This window comes from Protomyctophum parallelum (genome assembly GCF_964188405.1).
Source record: "Protomyctophum parallelum genome assembly, chromosome: 13".
In the NCBI taxonomy this organism is placed as follows: Eukaryota; Metazoa; Chordata; class Actinopteri; order Myctophiformes; family Myctophidae; genus Protomyctophum; species Protomyctophum parallelum.
This window is the reverse complement of record NC_139708.1, coordinates 45,661,543-45,672,914: the sequence shown is the minus strand read 5'-3', so window position 1 is coordinate 45,672,914 and position 11,372 is coordinate 45,661,543. Positions and strand designations below refer to the sequence as shown.

Below are 11,372 nucleotides of genomic sequence, written 5' to 3'. Positions count from 1 at the left end.
TCGACCAATCAGCGTGACGATACGGACCGGAAACGCTACCTACCATGTGTTTTAAAGGGGATGTTGTTGGGATTACATTTTCGGTCGGCACATTTTATTTGGGCTGTTGTTATTTATAACTCTGTGTTTACTTTTCAGATTTGGCACTTTTCTGTGTTATTCGTGCATTTATGAATGTGCATGTTGACACTGGTTGGATGTTTAGAAGAACAAAAGCTAGGTTCTACCGAGATTTGAACTCGGATCGCTGGATTCAGAGTCCAGAGTGCTAACCATTACACCATAGAACCGCTGCAGTCGCACGTAACATTTCATCATATATGAATGTACAAATAAGGTAATGCCCATATATGGAGAAGTTTTATTATACCGCAGCATTTACGTCCACGTTTTAAGAACGTGCCATAGTGTTACAAACTTAAGAAAAGACCATCACACAAAAACAAATCGCACATGTTCATAGCTATGCTATCCATAAACTGTTTCATAAACCTGCTGGATGCTGCCATCTATTGTTAAGAAATGACATTACAGACTGTATTTTTGATTTATTGAATACTTTAGTCAGAAATTCAAACAGCATTTTCATTGTGGTCCGATGTATTCAATTCAACAACACGGCATACAAATATTCTGTTACTTGATAGTCATTTAGTTTTAGCTCATTTGAATTAAAGCACAAAAGATTACAACTATAGAAACAGATTATATGATACATTCCCATACAGAATTTGATTGATCGATTGAAATATTTATTAACAGTTTGCAGAATTACAGTACATTTCAAGCACAAACTCAATACAAAGACTGTTAACTGACGACCCAATTAAGCATTACACTTGTTTACAAGAAGAGGGTCCACCATTTTCAATTCATCAAAACATTTAGAGACGTACAAATAGACACTTCTATATAGTCATGCTTTTTGTTCTTGCTTAATGTAAGTCGCTCTGGATTAAGAGCGTCTGCTAAATGCCTAAATTGTAAAATTGTAAAATTGTAAAGAACAGAACAGGATTTCATCATAAAGGAGGTAAAAAGGGAAAAGAAACATATACAGTGAGGGGGAAAAGGGTGGAGGGGGATTCAGATTTAACGGGGGCCAGTTTCGAATCGCAGCCGTCCGTAGGTGCCCTTTGAGAGCGGTTTTGAAGGATTCAAGTGATTCACATGTCTTAATGACTGTTGGTAGGGCGTTCCACATTTTGGTGGCATAGGAGAGAAAATAATTTACGGTAGTCCCTTGTTTGTGCCGAATCTGGGTTGTACATGGTTTGTTGCACTCCCTCTGGTGTTGTGGGTGTGGACTTGTATTACTCTGTCTTCTTCTCCTTGTTGTTTTTGGTTAGCGGTGGTGGTGCTTTACGCTTCTTGACTTTGTTCTTTTGGGGAGGCTTCCCGCGGTTGGTCCTCCTGGCTGGCTTGGCTTTGACCGGAGAAATCTTTACGAGAGTGGGTTTGGGTTTGTTGGCTTTTGGGGCCTTGATGACAGTCACTGGCTCCTTGTCCAGTGGGCAGGCCTTGGTGACGAGGACATCTCGGATGCTTTGACCTCTGAGCTCAGGAGGATGACCGCAGGTGGCCGTCACCTCCAGAGTCACATTCTCCATCCATCTGAGAAAAAGAGAGGAAGGAAGTTAAGTCAATAAGTCAGTATTTAAGCAGAGGTGGAACGGGTCAAAAACGTGGCCCGAACAGAACGGGAACGGGAATTATGATGAATGAATTTATGATGAATTCCCGTTCTGTTCTTTGGCTTTATAGAACTGTATATTTTGTACATCTCTAAATGTTTTGATGAATTGAACAAGGTGGACCCTCGGTCGTCCACTCACAGTTAACAGTATTTGTATTGAGTTGTGCTTGAATTGTACTGTCATTCTGCAAACTGTTAATAAATATTTCAATCAATCAATAAATCAAACATATGTCTGGTACGTCAAGTGGCCTGTGTCAGTAAGTCAGTAAGAAAGTAGATAAACATAGACTGAGAATAATAATAATAATGCATACATAGTACGATTCATAATCATATAGCGCTTTTCAAGGTACTAAAAATGTTGCTTTACAACAGGACAAAAGAATAAAAACAATTGTATTAGAAATACAAAAATACAATCAGTAGACTCTAGTTTTTAACAAATTTAACTAGTGCATTTTTACTACTATAGAGACTATGGGAGACTAACAGTCCTAATGTTGCTTGGCCTGTAAAAGCCTCTTCAGGTCAGGAGCAGTTGGTGAATACTGACCTTCGTAGCAGCAGTAGCAAAGGACAGTCACACTGCAGGGGGTTGTCCTGTAGGTTGACCATCTCCAGGCTGGTGAAAGGCCTCAGATCAGGAACGTCTCCTAGCTGGTTCCCTTGAATAGACAGAACCCTCAGGCCAGACTCCAGCCCTGCCAATGAGTCCCTGGACATCTAGTCACGTGAGAGAGTCAGTATACTGTTATTATTATGCCAGTCCATACTTAGAAAGGAGAAATAGAAAAGAGAACGTTTTTGAGTTGAAGAGCGGAGGAGGGAGGGGGAGGTGAATAGAGCAGAAGAGACAATGAAAGGAGGCGAGTCGGAGGAGAGCAGACTCCAGAGGTATGTTTCTCAGAATGTTTTGGATGAATCAGACTTTAGTGAAACTGTGCACAGCACAGTGTTAAGTTTAGGGGTACTTAACTTCTCTATACCCATCTCCTCCATGTATAGCCTTCTCAAGCTGTTGGATACAGGTTGGAATGCATGTGGTCCCACCCAGGGCATTGGATTCCTCGACAGGTTCAACTCCTCCAGACTGGAAGCCTTGGACAGAGCCTTAGTGGGCACCTCGGTAAGCTTATTGGAGTCCAGGTGAAGTGTTTCCAGGTAGGCAGAGTCCAGGGCATCGTTGGCGATGGCCGTTATGGTGTTGTTGGTCAGGTAGAGCCCTCTGAGGTTGGGCCCCGACGAGGACAGCAAACCGGCAGGCTCTAGTTTGGAGATGGCATTTTTCTCCAGGTGTAACACGAACAACGCAGGCAGGGTCACCAGAGCTACAGGTCAGAGAGAGAGAGACAAGACAGGCAGGAAGGAAGAAAGAAATACAGACAGACTATAGTTTGTTTATATTCTATAGCTTCTATATTTATTATTCTATTATGTCTAGCCCAGGGGTGGGCAACTGGCGGCCCGGGGGCCACATGCGGCCTCCACCTTCACTTAATGCGGCCCACATGTTAATATCAGAATAGAGAATACTGATACAGTATTGATTTCAGCTGTTTCAATTCCAAACATACAAACATGACCTGGTCTTTTTTGTGTCCAATGTAATTGGATTTAGTTTGTCGAGTTAACATAACTAACAATGCATTTGAAATTAAATAAAAAGGTTATTTTATTATTCAGGATTCCAATTAAATGTCAAAAAAATAATTCAGGATTTAAATTCAAATATAGCAAAAATAGCTGATCTACAAGCTCAAAACGCGTTTTGAGCTTGTAGATCGGCAATTTTTGGCCCTTTGGAGTGAGTGTGGAAATATAGTGGCCCTCTCCATCTCAAAGTTGCCCACCCCCGGTCTAGCCAGACCTGACCTGAGTGGCAACTGACCTGATCCAGGAAACGTGGCCAGCCGGTTCCCTTCTATGTGTAGGTAAAGGAGACCAGGAGCTCCGGTGAAAGTGTTAGGGCCCAGAGATGTGAGGTCGTTGTCCGACAGATATAAGTAGACCAGGGCTTTCATTCCCCGGAAAGCGCCACCGTCGACCTCGCGGATCTGACAGAACTCCAGGTGAAGGGACACGACCTGGCCGGTGCCGGGGAAACTGTTGCCGGGGAGGTGGTGAAAATGGTTGCTACGGAGGTCGAGGAGCTGGGTTTTGCGATGGAAGCCCCGCGGGACTTTGGTGTGACCGCGACCTTCACATGTGGCGTGGTGGGCTTCGACCTGAGAAAGATCATTATATTATATAATGTTACTATTGAGTCTGTCTGTCTGTCTGTCTGTCTGTCTGTCTGTCTGTCTGTCTGTCTGTCTGTCTGTCTGTCTGTAGTAACAACATCAGCCCTCTGCAGAGCCATTGTCACAACAGCTACTCATTATTGTTTTGGAATTGAATTGAATTAAAAAATCACACCCGTGAGGGGCGCTCTTATCATTATACATCATCATCATACATCATCTCATGAACAACTGAATAGCCTATATGTGATTGGTTTGCCGATTTGTTCGTCTACATATATGACGTAACTTTTCCCTTCATTGTTAATGGCATTTAATGTTTGTGTTGCCACAAATGTATGTCATATTTGAGGCACATATGACCTAATTTCTCCTTTCATTGTCAATGGCAAATATGAGACGTGTGTGGGGACAAAAGCTGTACATAGGAGGGGCTATAGCGCCTTTCAAAACAAAAATAGATATATACAAAATAAATAATGCCCCTTGAGCAGTGGCGTGCACAGACATTTAGAGGGGCGGGTGCTCAAGTGAAAAAAAAGGGCACCTTGTGCAGCGCATTTTGGGGCGGAAAGTCGGGAACCCATTTGGGTGCTTTAGCTATTGAAAAATAGCAGATCTACAAGCTCATAGCGCGCCACCGAGTGGTGCGCTACGAGCTTGTAGGTCTGCTATTTTTTTGAATCGAAGAACCATTGACATAGTAACATAGCTTTAGATTGTGGGGGGCCTAAATAATATAGTAGAAGCGTTTTGATCAATGTCACCATGGTCCACACACTACAAATTAAGAAAAAAAAGAAAACGTTTTTTTTTCTTTTCTTCTTTTTAAGAGCAAAATTGCCAAAAGGGCAGGGGGTGCTGTAGCACCCCTAGTGTCTATCTGTGCACGCCACTGCCCTTGAGCAGATTGTTGAGGGCTGACTCCTCCTGGAACTCAATGTTGGTGTGAAATGATGAATCTGTATAACTACCAACAGCAGACACTCATTTGCTTTACTTTACCGCATTGCGTCACTTAAAAAAAAAACATTTTCAGCAGTGACACTGTCATACAAAACAGTAGCAATTACGCTTAATGACTCCATCATGGCCCATAGCACTTACCCCACCCCCTTAGATAGCATTTCTGTAGACTTAGATAGCATTTGATAGACGTAATATAGCATGTTATGTAGACAGCACTATAATTGCATTGTATGTAGTCATAGCACGTCATAGTACATATGTATAGCATAGTAGTATAGAATGTATAGTTTATATGTATAGTTTCATTATATAGATATTCCACTGTTACGTTCTTAGCTTACGCATGTTTCATGATAAATGCTTTTTATGTGATGTATTCCCGTGCTTTTTTGTATTAGGAGCATCTGCTAAATGCCTAAAATGTAAATTTTAACCCATTCTGACCGGGCACCCATTTTGGTGTTGGCATCATGTTATGCTTTAGCTATTTAAAAATAGCAGATCTACAAGCTCATATCGCGCCACTGAGTGGCGCGATACGAGCTTGTAGGTCTGCTATATATTTTTTTTATCGAAGAACGACTGACATTTTTAGAATCTGATCTCAGGTCAGAATGGGTTCATCAGAGCCAGTGTGTGTCCGGCGGAAACCTCGTATGAATCTGATCTCAGGTCAGAATGGGTTAAATTGTGAGTGAGTGACGCCACTCACGTCACAGTCACAGTTATCCGGGCACTTGACTTTCTTCTTGGGCCTGACTGTGGGCTTTTGGGCACTTTCTCTCTTGTCCTCTTGCTCGTCAAACTCCTCCTTTAGCGTCTCCTCTCTGCTGCGGCAGCGCAGCTCCATGGGCCCGACGGCCTCCAGGGGCTCGTCTGAGAGGTGAGCGGGCCCCGAGCAGGCCCCCAGCAGCTTCACACGGCTGCGTCTGGCCCACAGCTTCAGGGGCCTCATGAAGCAGTTACAATAGATGGGATTGCCTTTGAAAAACATCAAGAATAATACAAATGGTCAATTTATATAGCGCCCTTTATCCAAGGGGCTTTACATAGACTGTGCATTATATTCACCCATTCACACACCGATGGCAGCTGAAACCATGCAAGGCACCAACTAGCACATCGGGAGCAATCAGGGGTTACTTTAGAGTCTTGCTCAAGGACACTTCGACAGTAACTCTGGGGGAGCCCGGGTTCGAACTGGCAACCTTGCGGTTCTCCATCCAGGCACTCTACCCCTGAGCCACCGGTACAGGTACTTGATATCACTGTGCCAAATGTATTTTTCTTATACAGAAATAAAAGTTAATTTAGCAAAAAAGCTTACTTATAGTTACTTTACTACTCGTATACTTTAGAATATATTACCAGTGAGGTTGAGTCGAGCCAGTTCCTTGGGGCCTGAGAGCGGCTCCAGGTAACGTAACTGGTTGTGGCTGAGGTCCAGATGGGAGAGAAGAGGAGCCTCGAACAGGGCAGATTCTGAGAGGTCCTGGAGGGACATGTTGTCCAGGTAGAGGTGTGTGAGTTTGGGCATGGAGACAGACTGCTCCCCTAGGTAGCTCATGGGGTTGTAGCTCATGTCCAGACGTGTGACCTGAAGTCTTTAACAAACGCACAGAAACAAATGATAAAGCACCCGTCTTAGTTTTAGTCGACGGAAACAACACTGTCCGACACCACGTGTCATTTCTGTCCATGCCTTCCTGCAATGGTTGTCCTTGCTTCATATCACCCTGCAATGGTTGTCCTTGCTTCATATCACCCTGCAATGGTTATCCTTGCTTCATACTAGTGTTTTACATTGGAGTATTGATCTACTTAGGCAGGCCCAAAGTGGGGTCCGGGGACCCCCAGGGGTACTTGAGGGAGTTCCAGGGGGGACCCAGCTAAATGATCATTTGGAACCAAATGGGGTCTGTAACTCAGAGAGTGCACAAATGGAACCAAATGCACCCTAATGGGTCAGAGTTAAATTAGCATTGATTTTACTATATAAATTGGGGGCCCCAGAGATAGAAATGCCATTAAATAGGGGTCCGTAGACTAATGCATGTCAAACTGGGGGTCCTTGAAATTAAAGGGGTTGAAAATCACTGTTAGAGCCATAAAAGTCTTCTCTTATGGGGGTCCCTGGCATATCTTTTCAAATGGAGGTCTGTGGGCTAATTAGTGTCAATTTGATGGTCCTTGACATGAAAAAGTTTGGGAACCAGTGACTTAGGTAAAACATTTGAGTGCTTTTCCCCACCCTACTGTACCTGCTCATGCTCTCAGTGGGGAAGAACTGCAGCTCATTGTGCTCCAGGCTGAGGCGTTTCAGCGTGAACAGCCCGGCGAAGGCCTCCATGGCCAGGTTGTTGATGGAGTTATGGCTGAGACGGAGCCACTTTATGTTCTGCAGGCCCTGGAAGTAACATAAGAGACGGAGCCACTTTATATTCTGCAGGCCCTGGAAGTATATAGGGTCAAGCAGAACAGATAATAAACGTAGGTGCATATGCAATATATGCATCTCTTTCTTGAGTTTGTGTTAAGAATAATTATTCGAGACATTGTATGAGTGTTAATTCCTCTTCTGCACTAGGTATGTTGGGTGTGGTTTTTTAATGTTGTACGGGTCACTGTGTGCCTTTGTTGTCTTGTATTGTATTGTATTGTATTGTATTGTATTGTATTGTATTGTATTGTATTGTATTGTATTGTATTGTATTGTATTGTATTGTATCTGTATGCTGCAGGGCGGGTCCTTGGGGTCCAAGACAAATCTCTCCCTTGGGAGACAAAATAAAGAAACCTTGAACCTTGAAGTGAACCCGTGACAACCGCTCTGGTAAAACTCTGTTTCAGTTTGTTGCTATTCAGAGATGGATGGTTAATCAACATCAAAATGGATTCCTTTGGCTCTATGCTAAGCTGCTCCACAAGCAGTCTGCACTGGTTTGCTGCACCTGTTGGCCGGGTGTGGCTCTCTCTCTCTCCCGGTGCTGGTTTGCGCCTCGGTGATGGCTGCGCGCTCTGTAGCCTGGCTAATAAGCCAGACTAACGGCTGATTTGGTCTGGTTTATTATTAATATTATTATTATTATTATTATTATGAACTGTGTGTATATGTTTGTACATTGTTAGAGTGGTGTGTGTGTATCTCTATACCTGGAAGGCCATGTTGGGGATATAAACCAGCTGGTTGTGAAAGAGATCCAGCATGTTGAGGAAGCCCAGTTGGGTGAAGGCCCCGGGCTGGATCTCCTCGATACGGTTATGGTCCAAATGCAGCTCCTTTAGGGAGGAGAGGCCGTCAAAGGCCTCCTGTTGGGGTGAGGTGATGCAGTATAGGTGTGGACATAGACAAGACATTACAGGGTGGGGTGATGCAGTAATAGCAGTATAGAGTAGGTATGGACACAGACATTACAGGGTGAGGTGATGCAGTATAGGTGTGGACATAGACAAGACATTACAGGGTGAGGTGATGCAGTATAGAGTAGGTATAGACACAGACATTACAGGGTGAGGTGATGCAGTATAGAGTAGGTATGGACACAGACATTACAGGGTGAGGTGACGCAGCATAGGTGTGGACATAGACATACAGGGACAGAATATTCCAGCACACAAGACATGGAGTATAATTCTAGTAACAGCGGATGATGAAGTTGAGAATATAGAATATATTACGAAGTTCATTTCCAAAGTAAATAAAAGGCCTGAATGATCGATGTCTCTCGATGTGTCTGACCTGATATAGGACCTCTATGTTGTTGTTGGCCAGGTTGAGAGAGACCAGACGTCCCAGGTTTCGGAAGGCTCCCTCCTTCACCTTCATGATGTTACTGCGCTGCAGGTTGAGGTGAGTGAGGTACGGCGTGTGCAGGAAGGCCCCCCTGGGCAGCACCTGCAGGTCGTTGTTCCTCAGGTCTACTCTCACTGTGATCTAGAGAAGACGCAGGGACGACGTGCAGAGAGCGTTAGAGGGGCAAAGCAAAGCTAAGTTCTTTGTTTACCCAGGGAAGTGGACTAAGCCAAGGACTTGTTTACAGCCACACCCTGCTCATAGAACATTTCATGGTAGGGGTTCAATGCCTTGCTCGAGGGCGCTTCAGCGGTGGTCATTTTAACGTGCCGGTCCGGGGATGCGAACTGGCGACCTTCCGGTATCAAGACCGCTCCGCAAACCGTTCGGCCAACCGCTGCCCCAGGGGCTGAAATCCCGTGAGAGGGCACTTTTGGACAAAAAATTGCGAAAATAGCAGATCTATACAAGCTCACAAGAGAGCTTGTAGATCAGCTATTTCCGGGGCGCAAAACCAGCACTCTTTAGCTAGTGAAGATGCGGTGTAACGACATTGGCTTACAAAACAAATTTGTTTAACGCAAAAATACTGCGTTCTCCCAAGTTCAGGAGACTTCGGGGAAAAAGCAATTCTCCTGAATGCTGCCTTCCTTCCGGCATGGCATGGAGTAGCATTTTCATTTCTTTCACCATGTATACAGTAAATGCTGCATTCATGGTCTGGAAAGGGCAGTTAATTGTTTTACAGACGGGTAAAAGGGCAGGGGCTGAAGTCCCCTTTGATGTCTATGTGTGCACGTCCCTGAGAAGACGGTTAAACGCAGGAGATGCAGAAAGAAAGACCAATGTCTCTTTTGAAGACCATGTTCCATGTCCATACTGTACTCAGCAGATACAGGTGATTCAAGGCTCCAATGATGAAAGTGCAAGGATGTTTTGGGGTTTTAAAAAGAAATGGGAAAGTAAAGGTACAATATTCATTTATAGGTTGTGCGTGGTGTTGGTAACTCTTAACTTTTCCATATGAATTGCACGTCATCATACATACTGGGGCTCTTTTTAAATGTTTGTCCATGTTTTGTTTTATATAGTTTTTAGCTTGTATTTTTTAAATAGGCTCTATGTTTTATGTTGCACTGCCAATAACTGAGGGGAAACGGTATTTCATGTTCTTTTGTATGCAAGTACATAGGAAAATGACAAATAAAGTGATTCTCGGGTTTGATAAGGAAGGTCAAAGGGCTTTACACGTTAACCCATTCTGTCATGCTTTAGCTATTGAAAAATAGCAGATCTACAAGCTCATATCGCGCCACCGAGTGGCGCGATACGAGCTTGTAGGTCTGCTATTTTTGAAAAAATCGAAGAACGACTGACATTTTTAGAATCTGATCTCAGGTCAGAATGGGTTAATCAGACCAGTGTGTGTCCAGCGGAAACCTCGTATGAATCTGATCTCAGGTCAGAATGGGTTAAGACGACACATCATAAAGGGACATAAAGGGACAAAAGAGAGAATAACAAAAACACAAGCAAAAAAATAAAAATAAAAAACCCAATATTATTTATCCTTACCTCATCTATGGTTGGTGGAACCTCGGTCAAGTTCTTGCCAATACAGGCGACAGTGAGTTTGGAGTCGTCACAGATACACGCCTTAGGACACTTTCCTGCTTCTGCCGGCACGCCGTGCGCCAGGAGCATCCATGACACCACCGCAGTGAAGACATGCATCTGTGATGTCCAGGAAAACAAAGAGTTTACAAATGGCACCATCACCGGCGAGACTTTTAAATTGTTTTAGCATTCCCTTAAAAAAACGGTTGCCCTTAACCCATTCTGACCTGAGATCAGATTCATACAAGGTTTCCGCCGGACACACACTGGTCTGATGAACCCATTCTGACCTGAGATCAGATTCTAGAAATGTCAGTCGCTCTTCGATTTTTCAAAAATAGCAGACCTACAAGCTCGTATCGCGCCACTCGGTGGCGCGATACGAGCTTGTAGATCTGCTATTTTTAAATGGCTAAAGCATAACATGATGCTGACACCAAAATGGTCAGAATGGGTTAAAAATAACTAGAGAAAGTTATTTAGATCAAAGCTGTGAATGTTATAGCCTATAACAAGCCTGTATTTGGTATAGGCTATTGTTTCATTCCCATATTGAAATTCACCTTTCAAACTTAAAATGAATGTGCTTTGAAATATGTAAAAAAAAAACTTCTGAAACTATTTCATGAAATTAGTTTGCAAAAAAAATACCACCATCAAAGTAAACCATGCATCACTCACCATATTGAAGAATCTCACGGTCTTATCCGCTGTGCAATTATAGAACTGCATGAAATAAAATGTTTACAGGACAAGAGGCCGTTAAGAAGATGCAGTGTGGACTCCACCACTCGCAACATAACATAAGAGAATGGGCGATGTTCAACCACTTTGCCTCTTCGCGCACAGGTTCGACTTGGCATATCTCAGCAGCCTGAAGGCCACACATAGCTTTGGCAAATTCTTTCCGACGTGACCCCTAGTCCCTTGTCTCCTCGCGTCAAATTAACACCATGGCAACACAATTTCTGCCACTGAGAACGTTTGTGGCAATTATGTTCTTCAGTACTGTAGTACGACCTGGTATGGATGTTTGTCTGCAGCCCTAAAGGCA

General features: G+C 43.7%; 1 protein-coding gene across 1 annotated transcript; it reads right to left on the bottom strand.

The window, feature by feature from the left end:
- Positions 1–1,313: 1,313 nt before the first annotated feature.
- Positions 1,314–10,435, bottom strand: chadla (chondroadherin-like a; the record flags this gene model as incomplete). Its single annotated transcript, XM_083779174.1, has 10 exons — positions 1,314–1,614; positions 2,253–2,422; positions 2,675–3,027; positions 3,588–3,924; positions 5,621–5,889; positions 6,277–6,505; positions 7,160–7,315; positions 8,062–8,217; positions 8,648–8,842; positions 10,277–10,435. The coding sequence occupies 10 exons, from the start codon at positions 10,433–10,435 to the stop codon at positions 1,314–1,316; spliced, it is 2,325 nt and encodes a 774-aa protein (XP_083635300.1).
- Between the last annotated feature and the right edge of the window lie 937 nt (positions 10,436–11,372).